The sequence below is a fragment of the Pavona decussata genome, unplaced genomic scaffold, assembly GCF_977016875.1.
Source record: "Pavona decussata unplaced genomic scaffold, jaPavDecu1.1 SCAFFOLD_135, whole genome shotgun sequence".
NCBI classification, from domain to species: Eukaryota; Metazoa; Cnidaria; class Anthozoa; order Scleractinia; family Agariciidae; genus Pavona; species Pavona decussata.
This window is the reverse complement of record NW_028145548.1, coordinates 818,703-841,613: the sequence shown is the minus strand read 5'-3', so window position 1 is coordinate 841,613 and position 22,911 is coordinate 818,703. Positions and strand designations below refer to the sequence as shown.

The following is a 22,911-nucleotide window of genomic DNA, read 5'->3' as shown; positions in this document are numbered from 1 at the left end:
TGGGACTGGAGAAAACGTTTCAAAACGGTTTCAAAGAACCAAGCTTTAATATTTTTTATTATGTCATGTTACGTTTATTGTTTTTCCTTCACTCTACATTGTGTTACTTTAGTCAGTTCTCTGTTTTACTTGCTTGCTTCACTAAAGTCCTGTGTTTCGACTACTTCCTGTTTAGTGCAAAGGTAAATCACGTTTCGATTAAATCACTGGGCAAGCTTTTCTTTTTTGGAGTCGTCGATGCGGCATGAAAAGCTTTGCATCCACTCGTCACTTGGTGCACACAGCGCATGTCAACTCTCGACCATCGACATACGGAAGACACGGGAGTGAGCCGCATCTTCCTTCCACAGGATACAGCAAGGCACTTTCCTTATTGGCGAAAGTACCACGAACATACTCCAGGTCACCGTCAATACAAACGAACTCACTTGAATGCTTGTGGGCGTAATTCGCAGTCATCAGGTACCCATGATACTCTTCGGTCCATCCAGATGGACAGTCATTCCGTGCGGGCATCATCAGCATTTAGCCACGTGACTTGACGAAGCAGACAGCGCAGGGTGCTTCATGGTCGTGAATGGTTCTCTGAAAAGGATCTCCGTTGTACCCACTGACTTCATACTCAGTGCCGTATATGTATGCCGCGGCTTGATGTCCATTTTTGTACTTGTCATACTTTGGATTGTGAGGAAGACAAAGGTAGTTCGCTCCGCCACCAGGATGCCCGTACCCTTCTCCACCCATTATACCTAAAACAAAATAAGAGAAATTCATTATGAGGGAAATACAGTAGAAAACTAAAGGAAAGTGTGTTACAGAGACTTGACCTGCTCCAGTAAACTGACCTCACTTCCCGTAGATTAAATTGTTATTCTCTCAGCAGATTTCATCATTGCCTATCTCCAACTCAGTTACCTTGAATCCTTCTCTAGTTCGAAAAAAGGATGACTTCTCGCGGGCTTATTCAACATCCCGCAATTGCAGTTTAGGAGCTTATGATGTTTAATAAATGAAAATTCAGGCAGGAAACGACATTCCACTATTGCATCAAAAAATGTAAAAGCCACTGTTGTTGGAAAATTTTCTACTCTTCTTTTTCAAACAGCGAAGCAAAAATTATCATCAGTTGTTGATCGCTTTACCTTTATAAACTATCTGAGCACCACTAGGACATGTGGTCCTTCCCCAGCGAACATACTTCACCCCAGACTGTCCAGCTCCATCTTGCCCCTTTTCTCCTTTGGCTCCTTGAGGTCCCTGGACTCCAGTCCTACCAACAGCTCCCTGGTCTCCTTTAGGACCAGGTGGGCCTGGGAACGGTTTGTTGGTGCCAGGCTTACCCGGTTCCCCTGCATTAAAAATGACCATGAGCACTTCTCTTTCTTTGTATAAAACAGAAAATTTTGGCTTAATGGAAAGCGCCCCAGGTGTACGATTTTTTAAACATCCACACATTTGATTTAACTGAAGATTTAAAGGCGCCTAGTCATTTCCCCTCCCCTCACCTCCCCGAATGCACCAAAATATTTGAAGCCCTGGTGTAAACATTGATTAAATCAAGAGAAATTATTTTCTCTTTCTTAAATATGACATTATTAGGTAAAACAATCCTTTAATTCCTTAATTTGAGCTGTTACGCAACAGTCTCCGTTTTAAAATTAGCTACTCGTGTACCTTTTAGTCCAGTTTCTCCTGTTAGACCATCTTTTCCAGTTGGTCCAGTTTTTCCAGGGGGCCCAGGTGGTCCCATTTGTTCCTTTTGGAGATGCTGTCCTGTTATATGAAAAATACAACTAAAAAATGCCGGTCGCATTCTTTCCAGAACTAAAATTTATTCGCTAAGGTGGTTCAGTCTGCCATTTGAAGGTGACCGCTTAATGTGAAAACGTCTGTCACTATCAGTTCCTCTGTAAAAGATCAACGCCAGGAAAGATCTTCGCAAAACTTTCTTCTCTTCTACACGCGTCAGCGCTTCATCTTCATTATTTTGCCTTCTTATTGTGACCTTACATGCAGTGGAACGAAACCTCATGGCATCTTTTTCCACTACGACGAAATAGACCTTCACGCTCTACACTGCTCAGCGTATTTTATTTATTTCTTTTTCTTAATTTTTTTTTTTCAATCAAAAATTTTGATCACCATATAGGATTAAATAGAAAGAAGGCAGAGAGTACTATCCCAGTTAAAGATGAACCAGTCAAAATAGGAAGTAAATTGTAGATTGTATAACTTTATAATGCCAAAATGGAAATTTTTTTTCAAAATTTCTTAAATTAATCTTTAGCATACCAACCCAGAATGTAAGCCATAAGCGACGAGTAAGAATCACTTGATTTGAGTGGTAAACGCAGCAAGGTGTCGAGTCTGCAGAAAAATCATGAAAGGAAAAGGAATCAATAAGATCAGAACTGAAATGTGTAAGCTTATATTTTTGTCGGCAACCGGTATTGGAATAAAAGCTACTCAGTATTTCGCTCCAGTGGGAATGAAAAAAGTTGTAACATTTGAGTCTGTGGAACAGATTGGCAAATGGTAAATGAAACACTGTGTTGTCTGCTATGTTCCCAGATCGGTTTTGAGGCCTTTTAAAGGAATTCCCGTATACGTTTATACAGTCTGACATTTCGTTTATGCTACAGATATCACATAGCTGTCGCATTACATAGACTCTGAGCTGATCCAAGATGAGATAAATTCTGAATCTTGCTTGTAAACCTGCAGTTTTTATCCTTTTCCATTGCAGTTTTTTCAGAGAGATTATTACAAGCATTACCTACCTGTGGTGCTATTAATTTACCATGGTCTACAAAGTGCATTTCAACCCAGAAGTATGACAATTAGAAGTCAGTTGATACTGGCTGTTATCAGATTCTATACACAACTGAAATGGCACTAGCTTTTGAGATTGTGGATAAAGTCCTGTCACTAATGAAACACTAATGAAACCTTTGGTCAACATATTTCATTTTTGCCTTCAAAGAAGGGTCATGCTCTCCTTGCCGAAATACACAAGAAAATTATTCGATTCTTGTCATTTTTGTACTTTGTACTCAAGTTGTTATCAACTTTTGAGTTACTCGATTAAAATATTAGCGTGATTTTTATGAATTTCAAACCTCTTCTCAAGTTCTTGAAATCGTTTATCCATCAAGCTTGCACTTTTGTTGTGCCTGTCGAAAAAGAAAAAAAAAACTAGACTGTCAGGAAATTTTGTGTCCGGGTTAGGTTTGTTAAACTCTGAATGGAAAAGTGAAGTTATTATTCGTAACATAAATTTAACATCGAGTGAATGGAAACCCACTAAACATTTATCCAGGTTACTTATTTTAACTGTTCTTCAAAATTGAGAAGAAATTCCGTGCAAAACAGTTCAGTCTTTTATGTTCCTTATTTTTGCGTAAGTATTTGCCCATAACCCTAAAATGATCAATACCGAAGGCAGACCATTGTGTTTAAAGAACTTTGTCCTCAATTTAGTACAACGTTTAAAACTTTGAACGAAAATATCTATCGGTCATCAAGGAAAATCTAATTGACACCAATCTAAGTTGGAGATTAAAAGACTGCGAAACTAGAAATGCACACCTATCTTCCATTGCCTCCAGTCGTTTTTCGATGACCGACAGCGTTGGGGTTGCATTATTCGATGATCGTCGCTCTCGCTGCATTAAGAACTGTTTCAGTTTATCAGTTTCATCGCCATTAGCAGACACCGCATTGAAGTTTTGTTCACCTTCGCTGCGCTGTCCGTCCAGAGCATCCTCCATGGCAGAGATGTGAGCAAGAATGGCACAACACACCACCAACACAGCCACGAAACGCTGGCCACCGCGAGGAGTAATTACGGCAGACAATTTCATCCCTGACCGAACGGGCTTTGAATCACTGCTTTGAGGTTAATTCCGATAAAAACAAAATAACTTTCGTTCTCTGATCTCCAACACAAGGATGTTGTTATGTTTAGTCGGTATCAAAGGATGTAGGGCCATAAGCGGGAATTTTTTCGCGTTCAGTGACGTTGCACGGCTTGAACAATACAAAAATGAGTAGTGACAAATTTTAATATACATGAACCGTTGCTAGTAAATTTGCAATTTCTATTTATTTTCTTTAATTTTAAAAACAGTTTATAAGGGTACTCGACACAGTCACTGGTCACACTTGATGTTAAATTAATTCAACAGAAAAGTAGTAATACCGGGCCCTGGCGAGGTGCATTGACAGCCTGATTTTTAACCGTACAAATGATAAATGTTTTTAGTTTCGTGTGATGAAACGTTCACGGAATAATTGTTACCTTCAACCTGTTAAGACTTTGCTGTTAGAGGAAGAATTATGAATTAATGCTAGGTTTTTTAACCGTTTAAAATAAAAAAACCAAGGATTGCGCCAAATCAGCTTATTTTCCAGCAGTCAAGGTTTGGCTCACAGAATGCCGGCAGGGATCCCACATTGTAGCGGGATTCGGGACACTGTCGACGGTTTAAGCCGTGTGATGCGACAGAGTATTGATGTCCACTTAATCGTTTTCGCCGGTTGAATTTGTGTTACTGAGAACAACAAATAACTCGAACCCTCTTAGTTTAGCCACACTGTATACCAAAGAAGAATCAGAATGTGGATTTCTGAGTGACTGCTAGGGCGCGATGGTAGGATTAGGAGCAAAAGGTAGGGCTGGGAGGGTGTTTCATTCCCGCGGCTTTCTTCATCACATCATAGCACATTGTGTTACACGTTGAAAGCAAATAATGAAGAAGCTTATGTTTGGTCGGTATTGTTCAACGCAGACGAGACTTTTGACGTATTTGTATTGAGGTCGAAATAGCTGAACAGTATGCTAATCTTAAATTTAATGTCGGAAAACAATCTTTACGGGTTGATATAGAGTATCTAGCTGAAACAACTTCTTATCATTGAATTTAATTTGTTGATAAGGAAAAAAAGGTTACGCATCCAAACGGTTGGAACGATCTTGAAGACAAATGAGCAAAGCAGGAGCAACGTTTTCTTGTATGATCGATCAGCCGACAATTTATACCACTGTACCGAGTAAACAAGGAAATCGATGCAGTTTCACATTGAAAATGATCATTATGGTCATTTGAATATGCAACCCCGGTCCTCTGATCGTGCAACACCGTGGAATTTGTTTTACAGATTAACAGCGCGTATCATCTTCTTAGTTGTGTATAATGTTGTAAACAGTAAAGAGTTGAACTTTACTGATATTTAAACGTTATCCCGAATCTTAATTGCGAATGCTGGAAATATCTGTGTGATGAGGATTAAAACCTGAACGGTGTAATGGGCTGTATAATACCCCACCTTTGATGAAATTGCAACTCGTTGTGCTAGGAAACTGAATAATATCCTGGTATGATAATTTTAGGAGAGGACAGTTTTTCAAGACAAATATAAATAAACATTTCTCGACAATTGGACCGGATTATCGCCGACTGGATCCGTAAAATGAGTTCGGTAACAGTTTTACAGCAAGTCGCGTAAAAGTGAATCTAACTAAGGCCCTGTTCACACTAGAGGCCCTGTTGATCACACTAGGTGCCCGTGCTAGGACCTTGAACCAGTGCACAGAGAGGGACATTGTTTAGACTCCTTAGTGCCCAACGAACAATCGTTTCCTGACCTTCGTCAATTTAGTGCCCGCCATTTTGCTTAAATAATATTGCAGGGAGACATGTGAAAAAAGCGCGGGAACTAACAAATTTAACGAAGTTTTATGACATCAAGGCCCCTTGCGAATAATTTACATGAGCTACTGATTGGCCAGGATGTCAAATGACTGACGGATGTCACAACTCAAGATTCAATGCCTCCGAGAGAGAACATAATGGCTTCTTTTTACTAAAAATCGGACCTTGTGATAAATAAATTAACAATAATAATAGGGAAAAAAAATAGTTTTAAATTTTTGTCCAAAGTATCAAAATGATATATGGCCCGATAGTAGATTTCATTGAAATGAAACGTCATTCTTCCAGGACTGGAGATTTATTGCTCATTCATTTAATTTGGAGCCAAAAAGGAAGTCTGTTCCAGGCCCTACTAAATTTGGACAACAAGTTTAAGATGGAGCGTGACCGGAATAAGTCCTTGTCAATTTGAACCTGAAAACATTCTTAGGTTACCTGTTATATATATATATATTTGATATTTAAAGGCGAACAGACAGCAGAGACACACAGAGACCTTTCCCCTATTTGTTCTCAAGCTATTTTTCCTCGAGCATGGCTCAAACCTTGAAACTACCAAAAACTTGGTGGACTGTCCAATGAGATCTTTAAATACAAATGTAGCCGCGACACTCAGTTGTGGAATGCTTAATATTGCCTGCAAATGTGATCTGCCTTTTCTGTTAAAGTTTCAAATTTAGTCCTATTTCTGGCTCGGTGGACTAATCAGATACACCGACTGAAGATGAAGATGAAGGTGTCGATTATGCATGGGATGCTGGCAAGAATTCGGCTTTTGCGGACTAGAGAAAACGTTTCAAGAAAGGCAAGATTTAATCTTTTTGATTTTATGTTACGTTTATTCAGTTATCCCTTTACTCTACATTTCGTTACTATTGTCAGTTCTCTGTTTTACTCTCTTGCTTCACTAAAGTCCCGTGTTACAACTACTTCCTGTTTAGTGCAAAGACAAATCACACTGTTTCTTTTTTTAAATCACTGGTCAATCTTTTCTTTTGTAGAGTGTTAAAAACATTGCATCCACTCGTCACTTGGTGCACACAGCGCATGTCAACTCTCGACCATCGACATATGGAAGGCACGGGAGTGAGCCGCATCTTCCTTCCACAGGATGCAGCGTGGCTCCATTCTTATTGGCGTGAGTACCACGAACATACTCCGGGTCGCCGTCAACACAAACGAAATCACTTGAATGCCTGTGGTCGTGATGCTCAGTCATCAGGTACCCATGATACTCTTCGGTCCAATCAGATCGACAGTCATTGCGTGCGGGCAACATCAGCATTGAGCCACGTGACTTGACGAAGCAGACAGCGCAGGGTGCTTCGTGGTCGTGAATGGTTCTCTGAAAAGGATCTCCGTTGTACTGAATGACTTCATACTCAGTGCCGTATATGTATCCGGCGGCTTGATGTCCATTTTTGTACTTGTCATACTTTGGATTGTGAGGAAGACAAAGATAATTGGCTCCCCCGCCATAGTGGTTGTACCATTCTCCACCCATTGTACCTAAAATAAAATCAGACACAATCACCATGACAACATGACAGTAAGAAACTAAAGAAAAGTGTGTTCGAGAGACTTGAACTGCTCCGGTAAAGCGGCTAAACCCGGCTTTCCTTGGATTAACAATATTTTACGAATGATTTGAGTATTACCCATCTCCTACTCAGTTATCTTGAATTTTCCTCTATTTTGAACAAACAATGACTTCTCGTGGGCCCATTTAATACCCTGTAGTCAGAGTTTAGGAGCTTATGATGTCAATTAAATGAAAATTCAACGAAGAAAACGACATTCCGCTATTGTATCGCAAAATTTGAAAGATACTGTTGTTGGAAACGTTCCTCCTCTTCTTTTTTCAAACTGCGCAACAAAAATTACAATCAATTGCAAATCCCCCTTACCTTTGTAAACTATCTGAGCACCACTAGGACATGTGGTCCTTCCCCAGCGAACATACTTCACCCCAGACTGCCCAGCTCCATCTTTTCCCTTTTTTCCTTTGGCTCCTTGAGGTCCCTGGGCACCAGTCCTACCAGCAGCTCCCTGGTCTCCTTTAGGCCCAGGGGGGCCTGGACGCGGTTTTCTGGTACCTGAATTTCCCGGTTCTCCTGTGACAAAATTCTATCTCGTCCCCAGTCCTAGTCACTCCGTAGTCACATGAGAGAGCATGCGCATGCGATCAGTCAGTTGCAAACGTATCTTTCAGTCGGTCGGACGTACAATTCTTCGCTCCACGAATAAAATACATATCTATCCAAAGAACGACATCAGCGGTAGGCTGCCGACAGGGAAGCGAGTAAACGGAACCGGCCTATCCTTCTGTGGTAAGATTTCCCTTTGTGTTTCCCTGTTTTCTTTCAGCATTCACTGAGGTTCCCGCCAAAACTAATGGCGGCAAACGCAACAAACGCCAATAGCGACGGTCCACCGGACAACGCAACTACAAGTATAAATAGCCCACCGGGCACCTCAGGCACGACCACAGTCGCGACAAATAATGAGCTTCAAACCACGCTCACTAGCCTCAATAACAACATGACCAGTATGGCTCACATTTTGGAGCTACTTTATCAAGAGAGATGCCCATCGGGCAGTGGAAATACGAAAAGAACAGCCCCAATAGGGGACTCGGGCTCTATCTCGGCTACAGACGAAAGGCCACGTAAAAGGGCCAGAACGGAGTCGACAGATGAGGATGACTCAGTAAGCCTCACAGCTAGCGACAATTTAGAAGACGATATTGAGGAGTTAGTTGACCCAACACCCACTCCTCCTAATCCTGCGGAGGCCTCAGACACTGATAAATTTCTCGCAGATATTGAGAGTATCCTCGATTCGAGTGAAGCCACCGGCGAAAACCTACAGCCTAAACTGGCTGATATAGCCAACAAGCGATGGGGCCGCAAGATGGCGCCAGATAAGCTCAAAGAGCTAATCTCGAAACACCTGACTCCTGCAAACTGCACGGCAATGATAATTCCCCGTGTTAACCCAGAAATCTGGGTGCAAATGAAAGCCCACAAAAGGCGCACAGACCTGCGCATAACAAACATACAACAATCGCTACAAAGAGCGACTATTGCCATCCTTCAATCGGGTGACTCAATTTTGAAAACAACCTCTGGTCTAACAGATTCTGTCAAAAAAGCATTGGTTACACCTAACATTGATGCCGTAGCGTTGCTTGGTCATGCTGCCAATGAGCTCTCCTTATTGCGCAGAGAACAGATAAAACCAATTCTGAACTCCGATTATTATCCTATTTGTAACACGGATATTCCAAATTCCCAGCTACTGTTTGGGGATGACCTCGCGAAACGAGCCCGTGACGCTCAGGATACAAGCAAACTTGCGAGGAAGCTAAGCTCTACCACCAAACCTCAGCCCAGAACTGCGGGCCGTTATGGCCACTTTAATAAGTTTGACTCAACTCACAAGATGAGAGACAATTCCCGCCCTTTTTTAGGGAGGGGCCAACGCCCATTCCACCGGAAAAAACAACAACACTGGCCCTCGAAGGACAGCGACAAGAAGTGTTAGCAGAGCTTGCACGAATTAAGCAAACGGTAAGCGAATTTGAAGATTTTGTTCCGAGCTTAGAAGAATATTATCACTGGCGCTGTGAAGTTTATCAAGCCGGTGGATTAGGAAATTCCATTGAGGCTTGGAAGCAATTAACCACTGATAAGGAAATCTTAAGGGACATCTCTGGTGTCCACATACCTTGTGCTTATGCACCTGAACAACACTTATCTGGTCTCAAAAACAACATTCCACACATAGCTGCAATTGACACTGAGATAAGTAAGATGCTCTCAAAGGGGGTACTTGAACCCGCGACTCACTGCACTGGTGAAATTTTATCCAGTATCTTCACTCGGCCGAAAAAAGACGGCAGTTATCGCATTATACTAAATCTTAAACAATTTAACAAGTGTATTCCATACCAGCATTTTAAAATGGATACGCTTAAAACTGTCCTCAATCTCATTGACAAAGATTGCTTCCTAGCCTCTCTGGACTTAAAAGACGCCTATTACTCCGTCCCTGTCGCGCGAGATGATCGGAAATACCTTAGATTCCTGTGGCGTGGTCGCCTTTATCAATTCACCTGCTTACCTAATGGGTTGTCATGTTGTCCTAGAAAATTTACAAAGATAATGAAACCGCCTATGACGGCTCTTCATAGATTGGGTCACATATCATCTAATTATATTGACGACCTTATCCTCCTAGGCAAAACGTACACCAATTGTGTACATAATGTAATTGATACCGTCTCCCAACTAGACCCATTAGGGTTTGTTATTCATCCTGATAAGTCAGTGTTTATCCCTTCTCAGGTATTGATCGTTTTAGGGTTTCTTATCAACACAGTCACTATGACCATTTGCTTGACTGTTGAAAAAGCCACATCAGTCCAACAGGACTGCCAAGCCCTGTTAGAAAGGGAAAAATACAGTATCAGAGAGGTGGCACAGGTGATTGGGAAAATTGTTTCTACATTCCCTGGGGTAATGCACGGGCCCCTGTTCTACAGGGCCTTAGAGAAAGATAAAACGATCGCTCTACGAGTAAATAAAGGGAGATTTGATAGATCTATGACCCTTTCTCAGCCTGCTAAGGATGAGCTGAACTGGTGGGTGAATAACATCTTATCATCGTTTAATCGAATCTCACACCCACCGCCCACCCTTATCATAACCAGTGACGCTTCCCACATGGGCTGGGGAGCAGTTTGTAGCGATATTTCGACAGGGGGCACCTGGTCGGCAAGGGAAACGCAGAACCATATAAACCATTTAGAACTACTAGCCGCCTTCTTTGCCCTAAAGACATTTGCCAAAAACTCTAAGGAGGAGCATGTACGGCTCATGGTCGATAACACGACAGCTGTCTCTGCAATCAATCACATGGGCACTAGCCACTCAGACCTATGTCACGCACTCACAAAAGAAATTTGGGAATGGTGCATACCACGGGGCATCTGGATCAGTGCAGCACACATCCCAGGGAAAAAGAACACTGTCGCTGATTATGAATCTCGGAAAACAGCGGGGCCCGCTGAGTGGAAACTAGACCCCATATCCCTCCAAACTGCCTTAGAGCACTTACATTTTCTCCCAGAAATTGACCTGTTTGCATCTAGGGTCAACCACCAATTCCCGCGCTATTGCTCGTTCAAGCCTGACCCCACAGCGGAAGCAATTGACGCATTCACTATCAACTGGCATAACTTAAGATTCTATGCCTTCCCACCTTTTAGCATCATGCCAGCAGTACTCAAGAAAATAATAGCAGACAATGGGGAGGGGATATGTGTCCTGCCCAACTGGCCAACCCAATCATGGTACCCCAAGGCCATGAACATGCTACGCCAACAACCAATAGAGCTAACGCCACGAAAGGACCTACTGACCCTTCCCAGCGACCCCAGACTGCGGCATCCCCTCCATGCTCGACTACGCTTACTAGTGTGCCACTTATCCGGAAACAGTTAAACAACACCGGAGTATCCACGGCAGCACAGGACGTCATCATGGCATCTTGGCGGCAAGGGACACTTAAGCAGTACAAAACCTTCCTTGGAAAATGGGAGCTGTTCTGTGGGAAAAACAAAATTTCCCCCTCAGAAGCTACTATCCAAGATGGCATAGAATTCCTTACTTCCTTATTCAACTCAGGCCTCGGGTATAGCGCCATCAACACAGCGCGATCAGCGTTATCAGCAGTGATGGGAATTAACGACAACGTCAGCTTCGGAGAACATCCACTTGTCTGTCGATTCATCAAAGGTGTTTTTCAACTCAAGCCAGCACTCCCCAAGTACACTCACATTTGGGATGTTGAGAAGGTGCTGTCATACCTGAAGACTCTAGCTCCAGTCACTTCTCTGGACCTGAAACAGCTTTCCTTGAAACTGGCGACCCTACTCGCAATTCTCACAGGACAGCGATGCCAAACGCTCCACAAATTAGACCTTAGCCTAATGCAGACATTACCTGACAGGTACGTGTTTGCTATAGGAGAGAAACTGAAGCATACCAAACCGGGGCAACACCAAGAACCTATTGAACTTGTAGCGTATCAGGACAAAAGCCTTTGTGTGGTTGAGACAATAAGACAATATATATCCATAACAGAACCACTTCGAGATAAGGCTGAATCAAAACTCTTAATCAGTTTTCGAAAACCTCATAGGGCTGTCAGCAAAGACACTGTCGCGAGGTGGGTCAAATCGTCCCTCGCTAACGCTGGCATAAATGTAACTTCCTTCGCGACACACAGCACACGAGCTGCTTCAACGTCATACTCTGTTAACAAGGCTGGTCTTAGCTTAGCACAGGTACTCAAAGCCGCTGGCTGGACCAATGCCTCTACCTTTGCAAAATTTTATAACAAGCTACCTCTAAGTGACAATTATGGACATGTTATCCTAGAATCATATAGCCGAAACGAGATTCAGGTTGTATAGTGTATCCTTTGTGTGTACATAAGGACTTCTATCGTTGTTTACATTAAACTTTGACCACCATAACACGTGTGGGTTATACTCCGCTCACTACTTGCGACTGCAGGGCTTTGAAGTCTCATGTGACTACGGAGTGACTAGGACTGGGGACGAGATAGAATTTAATAATTAAACGAGACTTACCTGTAAGGTGAAGTTTGATTGGAATTCTATCTCGTCACCAGTCAGGAACGAAGGAGTCACATGCCCTCCCATAGGCGTGTTCGCCCGCCCTTGCGCTGGCTCTCCTTCGTTCCTTTGTCCTGCAGTCACGCGTGTTAAGACTGACTGATCGCATGCGCATGCTCTCTCATGTGACTCCTTCGTTCCTGACTGGTGACGAGATAGAATTCCAATCAAACTTCACCTTACAGGTAAGTCTCGTTTAATTATTAAATTATACTGGATGGATAAAGATTATTTAGATGTAGATCAAATGATGATGTACTCGCAAGTCAACTTTGTTATCTAGTCGCATAATAATTATTTTAAAACCTGTTTGCCTCTTTGTTTGTGTTGTTTTTGCTATTGCTTTGTCTTGTTTGGTTTGCATGGTTTGTTTAACTTTCTGTCCTTTTTTCGTCTTTCGGTTATTGCCTGCTTGGGTTGCTTTATTTTATTTTATTTTATTTTATTTTATTTTATTTTATTTTATTTTATTTTATTTTATTTTATTTTATTTTATTTTATTTTATTTTATTTTATTTTATTTTATTTTATTTTATTTTATTTCATTTTTATTTCTGGTTTAGTTTTATTGGGTTCATATTTTTTTTGTTTTCCTTTTGATAACCTGTTTCAGGGTTAGACAATAGCCACCGCACCATAAGTTACAAAAATGAAAATGAAGTTGACTCGGGATATTGGAAGTGATTACCAACCTCGTTCCCAGGGTCTCTCTTCTTCCCGCCCCAGCGAGAGAGAGAGAGAGACCCTGGGTGAAGCTGGTCACGTGACAGCACACGACAAACTTCTCCCCAGTCGGGGTACACTCGTTCAATTATTTTACTCGCAAGAGCCGATCAGAGATTTTCAAGCGGGTGCGATTTGAAGCAAGCGAAATGCGAGAGATTTGGCGCAGTTTCATGCCGTCTGCAAAAATCGTATATTAAGTACAATGTAGGGAATTTCAAACGGTCAATGAAGCAGAGGTTGATCATAAATTCTACAACTTGAATCGGAGTAATTTATCCACACTAGTTGGAACTGATTCCATGAATTGTACCAGAAATAGCTTTTATTCAAGCTTAAACTGCGGTAATAAGTTAAAGTACATCTTTTGCTCTATGAAATGAAATGTAGCTCATAAAAATTCTTTCAGTAACAGCATTATAATTCATCACTCAAGAAAATACAGGCACATTCCTCTTGTTCAGTATTCTGTTTATTTACATGTAATTCGCGAAGCACAATATTGAATATATATTTGGTCACCGATTTCCTGTGAATAAATACATTGTTTTCGATCACAATCAGCGCTCTGAGCTCAATATTTTTCGTTTAACTACGTCTTAAAGTCAAGAACATGGGAAATAAACTAAGATGAAAAGTACCTTTGAATTATATTCACACGCGGCTTGCTTCAGTCCGTTGGTATTTTTGAACACTTCGCCTGCTTACATTCTATTGCCAAAAATTCTTGGTGTTCCATTCGGCAATACTAAAATTGACCTTCCTTCCCATTTCACCCCATTAAGAGCTCTGTTAAAAGGCGTAATTAAAGCCAGCGATACTTCTGTTCTAATCACCATGCCTGTTTAGGTTTTGACTCAAGCGTCCCCCATCGTCTGTCGGTTTCCCTCTGGCGTCCGAAACGACTGTTTTTAAAATAATTCTTTTGAATTAACAACACTCTACCTGAGTGGAAGAAACGTGAACCTCTTCCAGGTCTCAAGTGAGTGTGTGATGTAGAAATGCTTGGTTGTAAAACCGCTTGTTGTCGTAAAGTTCGTTGCTGGCTTCTCCGTCCTTCTGAGAAAGCGACAACTGCATACTTTACTACCCCTCCCTAACGACTAATTGTGTCAAGCACCCAGATTTTGGGTGCCACGTGACCAGCTTCACCCAGGGTCTCTCTCTCTCTCTCGCTGGGGCGGGAAGAAGAGAGACCCTGGGAACGAGGTTGAGTGATTACCAGCAGGTCACTGATTCGTCAGGCCCTTAAACGTTTAGTTTGCAAAAACCAACATTTTGAACTAAAACTATTCTTGGAAAGCTTCTGTTTTAAGATTATAGCATTCCTTCGTGTACCTTTTGCACCAGTCAGTCCAGTTTCTCCTTTTGAGCCAGTTCTTCCAGCCTGACCAGGCTCTCCTTTTGGTCCAGGTGGTCCCATTTGTTTGTTTCCAGAGTTTCGGCCATGTTGTCCTGTAACAACAAAAACAACAACTCATCACCCAAAAAAGTGTGTATTTTTTCTTTCCTTCTTTCTTTCCTTCTTATTTTTGCTGTTCTTTTCTCTCTTTACTGTACTTTTTTTCTTTCTTTTATTTTGTTTCTTTTCTTCCTTTCTTTCTTTCTTTCTTTCTTTCTTTTTTTTTTTTTTCGTTTCTTTTCTTTCCTTTCTTTTCTTACTTTTTTGTTTCCCTCTTTCTTTTATTCTTTTATTTAGTTAATTCTTTCTTTTTGTTTTCCTTTCTATTTTCTTTTCTTTTCTTTCTTCCTTTCTTTTCCTTTCCTTCTTTCGTAAGTTTGTTTTTAGGAGTTAACGAGTGACTAACTTCAACACATTATTCATTTTAGAGCCCTTCTTCATTTTTTTCAAGAGCTCTACATTTGGTCATTTTGCATGCTTGGAAGTGCATGTTTCAGTTGATGCAATGCTTCAATGAGTTCAGTTGCAATGAGGTATGTAGCTTGCAAATGTTTTTAGTCACAGGCTACATCAAAGTATTGTTCCCACAAGAAACTAACCTCCTTATCTAGCTAAAGAGGGACGTAGTTAGGTAAGTTAAATATTCAATGTATACCAACCTAGAAGGTAGATCAGAAGGGACCCATAAGAATCGCTTGATCTTGGCGGCAAACGCAGCAAGACATCAATTCTGCAAAGAGAACATGTTTCAGTGGAAAATCTAAGATCAAACGCTTTAACAACATTAACATTCAGAAGGAAAACCTTGATGAATTTGTGGCTCTAATGTTTGACTTTCTAGATGAAATTCTAATATCTGATCTTTCAATAAAAATTACTGTACACTTCTTTCCAGCGGTGGTTGTTTGCTGTGCTACACAGGTTGGTTCTAACTTTCGAGTCTGTGGATGAAATCTTTAAGTGTGAATATTCAAATTAATTCTTTTCACCTGTACTTCCCTGCACAGCTGTTAAATATTATCTTGTGTACAAAGGTGGTTGTGGACAAAATCCTAAGATTTTTCTTTCAAATGAAAGCTATTGAAAGGGAATTTTAAGTAACGAAGACTAGAGTATTATACTCGAAAAGTGGTATTAAATTTTGAGTTTTTAGGATGAAATCCTAAAGTGCCACCAATCAAATGAAAGCTACTGACCAGTATTTTCCTGTGGTGCTGTTTATTATGCTGTACAAAGTGGTTCTAACGTTTGAGTTTGAGGATGAACGCCTAAAGTGTGACCAAAATGAAAGCTACTGGGCAGTACTTTCCTGTTGCGCTGTTTATTATGCTGTACAGGGTGACTCTAGGTTATTTATTCTGTTGAAATGTGACCATTCCAACCTAAAAGCCATTGAGGAGTAATTTTTACTCCCCAGCTCCTGGGTCTGTGGATGAAATCCTACGGTTTCACCACTCGCACTTTTCTGCGTGCTTGATTATTCTGAGCAATTTCGTTCTAACTTTTTATTCTCAGCATGAAATCTTAAAATGTGACCATTCAAATACCAGCTTCTGAGCAATACTTTCATGTGGTGCTGTTTGTTATGCTCTTCAGGGTGGTGTTAACGTTTGACGCTGTGATTGAACTCCCAAGTGTAATCTGATTTAATAGCTTTGAATATTAATTTTCCTGAGATGTTGTCCACTGGCGATGATGCGTTTGAAGTGGTTCTAAGGTTTGATTCTGTGGATAAAATTCAGTGAATATAAATGAAACCTATCGAGCTGTGATTTGCTGTATATCATAAGATGTTACAAATTGTGAAGTGAGCAGTACAAGTCCTCTATCTCGTGTACGTTTTAATTATATGTGCCTACCGTTTCAAGCTTGTGCTTGAAATCCTGAAGTGTAGCCATTCAAATGAAAAATATGAGTATCACTTCCTGTGTTGCTGTTTATTATAATGTACAAAGTCGCTCTAACTGTTTAGTCACTGGCCGACTGTTTGTCAAGTGTGCATCCAAACGAAAGCTAAGGGACAGTATTTCACTGTGTTTTCCATGATACTGTTTACCATGCTTTACAAGGTCAGTTCCAACCTTCCAGTCTGTGGATAAAATCCATGATATGGTTTACTATGCTTTACAAAGTGGTTCCAACTTTTCAATCTGTGGATGAAATCCAAAAGTGCCGAGCAGTACTTCCCTGCGGGGTCGTTTATTCTGCTGTCAGTACTAGGTGGTTCTCGCTTCTGTGTCTGCGGATCAAATCCTCGGATGAAATCTACCGGGCAGTACTGTTTATTATGGTGTACAAGGTGATTTTAACTATTGAGTCTAAGGATGAAATTTTTAAGTGTGATCAATGAAATAATTGTCGCCATTTACAGCAATTTCCTTAGCCTTTGGTGTTGTACTACACATTTTCAGTCTTCGTGGAAAATTCTTAAATGTGACTAATAAAATGGACGCTTATGAGCAGTACTTTGAGAATGGAGAAATGCTTAATCTTTTTAAACAGAAATTTCCGGCGCATGTTGCTGTTCCCTATATCCCTGGATAAATCTAACTTTTGCGGAAAGGTGATTCTTTGTATTAACAAACTAATGTTTTGAAATTCAAGTTTCCTGCCTAGGTGTTCTATTAGAGAAAGGGGTTGATAAATCAATCAGAAACTTCAGACTTTTGGCAGCAACTAATCAGCGCGCTCTCATTAGCAAGACAGATTTGTTATTCTGAGAAGAAACAAGCCTCAGTAGAAGTGTAGAGCTTGTTGAGAAGAGTTAAAATGTTGGTAATATTTACCATATACTCATTTTCGCTTCAGACTTGCTTGACAAAAAAGCGTCTAATTTAAAAAATTAAAACTATCAGCTATGGCATGAATAGCAAGAACTGAATTTCATCTTGCCATCACTTCACCGTGAGTTCTTATGCCCTAAGATTTTAGTGGCATAAAAGGCACCACAAGCTACTATGCAGTACTTTCCTGTTGCGCTGTTTATTATGTATTTTTATGCGCTTCAGACTTCCTTAGCAAAAAAGCATCTTTTTAAATTAAAGTTTATCAGCATCAGCTATGAACAGCAAATTTCAGTGCCAACACTTCATCTCGCGTTTTTATGCCCTGATATTTTATTGGTATAAAAGTCACCACAAGAAAATTTAAAATGATTGATTTCATCAAGTAATGAATAAAATTTCAAAGCGCGTGAAAAAATGTGAACTCTACTGAACTCGTAACTGCTTATATTAATTACGAAAATAACCTTAGAACCGAAAATAAAGAAGCACGCTTGATATTGATATCAGTTCCATACCTTTTTTCTATTTCTTCCAATCTTACTTTCGTTGTACCTGTAAAAGAGAGATCAGGGTGTCAGGGCAGTGTCAGGACAACTTGCCTCAATATTAATTTCATCATATGTTGGTTTCATAATGTAGCTTGCCCTCGAGCAAAGCTCGTTAACTTTGTCACTTCATACCATGAAACGCGCCTAACATGGATTAATTTAGTTATAACAAAAGTACGTTGGCTATGGAACCCTAGCAGATCGTCCAAATTTCCCGAAAAAAATTTAGAAACCTCTTTAAGGAATATTTTAGTTTTAAAATTAAGACTAGCTGAATATTTAATTGGGAGATGAATTAACTTAAGGAAATGCAACCTACTAGACTATTGTAGAACAAGTGGTCGGTCAAATTTTCTCTCCACGATAGAAAAAAAACTGGGATTTTTCGAAAAATGCATGAAATAGTTTTCTATGTTAGATGTGATGCGAACATAATTATACACTATGTGAGCCGCTTTAGTAAGAAAATGGCTCCCTCACATCAAAGTTATTTTCATATATTTCACCTAACTCTCTTTCAGGAAAACCGATCAAGAGGCTTGGATGTCTCTGAGCCGATAAAACTGATAATAAGCTGATACTGTACGTAAATTAAATTGCCCTAGCTTTATATATATCTTTATTCGGGTGTGAAATGGGATCTGCTCAGTAGATGGTAAAATTTACAGTTGTTCGAAATCTGAAAACTAAGAAATTCATCAAACGTACCTTTCTTCCATGGATTTCAATCGTTTTTCAACTTCCGTCAGGTTGGGGGTCGAATTTTTCTGAACTGCTCTTCGTCCACGGTACAGCAAGGACTGTTTCACTTCACCTTTTTCAGCGGCGCTATCAGCTTTTACTCGACGCTGTCCTTCCAGAGTTTCATCCATGGCAGAGATGTGAGCCAGAATGGCACAACACATCATTAAAACAACCATGAAACGCAGACCGCCCCGAAGTATAATCATAGACAATGTCATTGCGGACCGAACGAGCTTTCAGTTACTCGATCGAGGTTTAGGCCGAGAAAAACAAAATAACTTTCTTTCTCTAATCTCTAACACAAGGAAGTTGTGTAGTCGAAATGGAAGGATATAGGGTCATGGGCGAGAATTTTTTCGCGTTCATTGTGACGTTCAGCATTTGAACAATGCAAAAATGTACTGTGACATTAATGTCAATATAGTCACAATATACGTGGCTGTTGGTGAATTTGCAATTTTGAAAGCAGTTTTCATCCGTCAAGGTTTTGCCCGCAGGATGCAGGAAGAGTTCTTATGTCAAAGCGGGATTCGGGATGCTAATGAGAGACCTTTAGATTCTAGTACGAGTAGATTTCAAGTTTTTAGCGAAGAAATCCCAGTAAGCTTCACTTCACACTTCCGTGTGAGCGACGAACTTGACCAAGTTGTTTTGATGATAGCTAAGCCCTTCGTGATTCCAAAAAGACGAGATCGCCTACGTTTGGAGGACCTGTTTTCGCCACTAGCTAGGCCGTTCTCACTTGGTAGCTCGTAGTAAAATGACAACGGCTATCTCGTTTTCCCGCAGAAATGACACTGGTTCACTCGCGCGCGCTCTTTGTCTGTTGGTAAAACTCGCAGTCGCACTCACTCGTACTAGAATCTAAAGGTCTCTCTTAAGCAAAGACGACGACGAAGGCAAACGCCTCAAAACAAAAGGTTCAGAATGAACGAAAACAATAGCTGTGCACAAGCGTTTTGGCCGTCCTCTAAAAAAACCATCACGAATCGAAATGACCAAATTCAAGGTTTTTTGGAGAAATGGCCTTACAGCTGGACGTGAGCACACGATGATGACTTCTTCCTTCTCTTTCGTTCTCTTGAACGCCACCACTACATTCTCATTCCTGGGTAGTTTGTTTAGTTTTGCACAAGTTGAACGAGTTGAAATAGATGCGATGTAGCACAAATGGAATAAACAGAATAGAGTTATATTTCTATTGACATTTTCGTCGCAAGTAGAGACGAAGGACGACGTTATAAATTGCGAGATGCGATTGAGCCTCTGTTGTTCAGTAACACACAATTATACCAAAGATGGATCAGAATGACAATTCATTGGCTGCTGCAGTGCGATAGGAAGGAACTAAAATTGATGGCTGGAAGCGCGTTTCGATTTCATTTTGATGGAGATTCAATGATAACATTGTGTTATGATTTGGAAGTAAATAATGAAGAAGCTTATGTTTGTTCCGTCGGCTCAACGCAGGTCAACGCAGACACAATTTTTGACGTATTTGTGTTGTGGTCGAACTAGCTGAACAGTATGCTAATCTTGACCAACGGCGGACGAAAATAATTAGTGGAAGGTGAAGGCTCTTGCTGAACAACTTCGGTTTAATTACCTGGAATTTTTAAAGTAGGCTAGAGTCAAAGGATTAGACACCATCTAAAGGCTGGGTACAAAAGCAGGAAAAACGAGATTTTTAAAAAAGGAAAATTTCTTTGTGATCTGTGTACACTCGATTTAAAAAACGTTGTTAGATAAAAGGCGTAAACATTGAATAATATTTGTCCCTACAGCTTTCTTCGCCTCGTGGAATGCGGGCATCAACTTTTCTCTTGCTTCGATCAACTGTTTTGCTGGGATGTCGTCGTACACAGCAAATTTGTTATACCTGTGCGAAAAAACAAGCAAGCTTATCAAGTGAAGTTATGTGTCTGAATTAGGTTCATTTAACTGTGAATTGAAAAATTAAATTATCACTTGAGACAGAAATTTAACATCGAAACCAAACTTTGGAAACTGTCATCTATACAGGTTAGTCAGTCTTCAGACATTAGAACTGCCCAGTATGTTTATGTTTCTTATTTTTGCGTAATTATTTACATAACCCAAAAATGATCAATACCGAGGGAAACTGATTATGTTTAAAACGTTTTTTACTGAATTAAGCACTACTCGTTAAACTTTGAACCAAAATATTTATCGGTCACACAGTAAATCTTAAATTGACACTAATTTCTTATGATTATTTCTGTTGTATCGTTTGAGACTGAAATTGTTTTCCAAGCCGATGAATCATCCGCGTATTAATAAATTTAGATAGCCTGCGAGCAAGCTCTCTTGGGGGTGGGGGGCGGGAGGGGGTAAGAGGAGAGAGCTTGCAACGATGTCTCAGGAATTTGAATGCCGCCCCCAATACTCCCCGCGGCTCCCTGCTGTCCTAGCTGTCAGAATTTGGCCAATCAGCGCAAACCAGAAACAATAGCAAACGTAAACAAACATGTGAAAGGTACAATGTTATCAGATACACCTCGAAAGACGGGAATCCTTGCTGACAAAAACTATAGTTTCTCTGATGGAGTATGCCTACCGAGTGCCACAAAAATCAGAAAATTTAGTGAAGGATTGTACTTAATTGTGAGCACACTAAAAGCCGATTGACCAAAAGGTCGAGGTCATAAATGTCGTCCCAAGGGTCAAGCGAATCTTGCCGACTGCACTGCAGTGTCAACGCCACAAAACTACTGGACATAAAAAAAATGTCGAAAACTTGACACGGTCCGGCCAGGGAAAAAAGAAGCAGTGCAAGGAGATCGGAAGAATCTCAATTTTGCAGCCGGGTCTCCGAGAACGAGGACGCTATTCTCAATATCGACAATGTGGTTTCAGAACACTCAACTCGACGTGTGAAATTTGTGATGTTGTTAAAGTGCTACTACGATCAAATTTTCGAATACCTTTTATTTGCGGTTGATTGGTAGTTTATGTCCTAAAGTACATGATCTCCAAGTTAAATCCTCATAAGATGAAGGAAAGTGCGATTTTTTTGCGCTCAAATTCCACGAATTTTTATCCGCCATTGAACCGCCATGTTCCTGCGGCCTGGTTACCAAAGGCAGATGGTGTCCAATGACAACAGAGGCCGGGTCACCCGGGAAAAACAAGTGACGTCAGACTCTCAACTCGAAGCCCAGGCGAGCCCTACGAGGCTAACTTCTCATACGGTTTCGAACACGTTTTCGAAAAATGTTTCGTTCTTTCAATGGTGGGAAGTCGCTGTGTTGTTCAGTGGTAGAACAACTGCTCTAATCGAGCGGCAGGAATTGCGCTGCATGCGAGTCCGGCCGACAGAACGAGAGATGTGTGGGTCCAGTTTGTTGTCTTGCACGTTTTGCTATTTTCTCGGTTTAGTTCGAGGGACACTTGGGCATTCCACCCAAGTCAGTGAACACAAATTAAACCTGATCTTTTGAAAAGGGTAAGCGATCAGGAGATCGTGAACCTGAAAAAAATCTCCGAAGGGGAAGGAGCGGCAAAAGGTAAGCATATGTAAAGTGGGCGATATGTGTGAATATTGTTTTTTTATCTTTGGTGATTCCTCGATACCTTGTTCAGCACCCATACAAATAGCAGTCACAAATTTTTATACACATTTTATATTGCGTTTCTAAAGTACTAAACTTTGATTGAACGAGTAAATAATGTAAGTGCAACTAGCTCCCGGAACTAGCTTTTCCCTCCGAAGCATTTCCAAAACATCTCAGTGCGATAAGAGTAAGCTTGTGTTTACTTTGCTTGTGCAAAAGCTTGTGGCAAAAACTATGCAAACAAACGCGAAGAAAACCACTTTAATTATCCATTTTCACTCAGCTTTCGATAAGGTGGTCTTTGGCGTTTACAAAAGGGTTCCTTCTTTGTTTTAAGTGGTTTTCTTGAAGAAATAGTTTGAATTTTTGGTTTAAGAAAGGTTTTAAGAAAACCTCACATTCAGTTGTTTCTTATCAATTAGATTCAATTGGTAATGTATTTTAAATTTTGATTTATTTTTCAGACACTGAGTTGCAACAATGTCAAAACCCAGCTCTTACTATTAAACACAGGCCAAAACAAGCCTTGCAGAGCACAACACGTGAAAAATGTGGACAGCCAAGAAAAGGCCAGTGCTCCTCCTTAAACTAGCAGTTGAAGAGCACTGACCTTTCTCAAGGGCTTTTCTTGATCTTTTGTCATCAACCACCAGTTGACAAATAGAATCAATAAAAGAAATGTTTTCTTTTCATTCATCATGCCTCCTCTTTGT

At 40.6% G+C, this 22,911-nt stretch overlaps 1 protein-coding gene and 1 pseudogene across 2 annotated transcripts; both read right to left on the bottom strand.

Moving 5' to 3' along the window:
- Positions 1-227: 227 nt before the first annotated feature.
- On the bottom strand, positions 228-3,863 carry LOC146467526 (uncharacterized; annotated as a pseudogene). The gene is made up of 6 exons (XR_014867727.1): positions 3,589-3,863; positions 3,120-3,173; positions 2,297-2,367; positions 1,675-1,773; positions 1,143-1,349; positions 228-749 (listed from the first exon to the last, which is right to left on the bottom strand). The product of XR_014867727.1 is annotated as an uncharacterized LOC146467526 (transcript).
- A 2,822-nt stretch (positions 3,864-6,685) lies between these two features.
- On the bottom strand, positions 6,686-18,904 carry LOC146467525 (uncharacterized). The gene is made up of 5 exons (XM_085125756.1): positions 18,588-18,904; positions 15,205-15,275; positions 14,482-14,598; positions 7,622-7,828; positions 6,686-7,223 (listed from the first exon to the last, which is right to left on the bottom strand). Exons 1-5 carry the CDS (start codon positions 18,839-18,841, stop codon positions 6,742-6,744), a joined length of 1,131 nt encoding a protein of 376 aa, XP_084981882.1. The 5' UTR covers positions 18,842-18,904; the 3' UTR covers positions 6,686-6,741.
- Positions 18,905-22,911: the final 4,007 nt, after the last annotated feature.

What these genes read in the sequence shown, in the direction of transcription:
- LOC146467525 (XM_085125756.1), bottom strand. Translation starts at nt 18,841, where the DNA reads ATGACATTGTCTATGATTATACTTCGGGGCGGTCTGCGTTTCATGGTT. An exon ending in TTGAAATCCATGGAAGAAAG is followed by an intron (nt 15,276 to 18,587) that starts GTACGTTTGATG and finishes TTCTCTTTGCAG; the next exon opens with AATTGATGTCTTGCTGCGTT. An exon ending in TGGACTGACTGGTGCAAAAG is followed by an intron (nt 7,829 to 14,481) that starts GTACACGAAGGA and finishes ATTTTGTCACAG; the next exon opens with GAGAACCGGGAAATTCAGGT.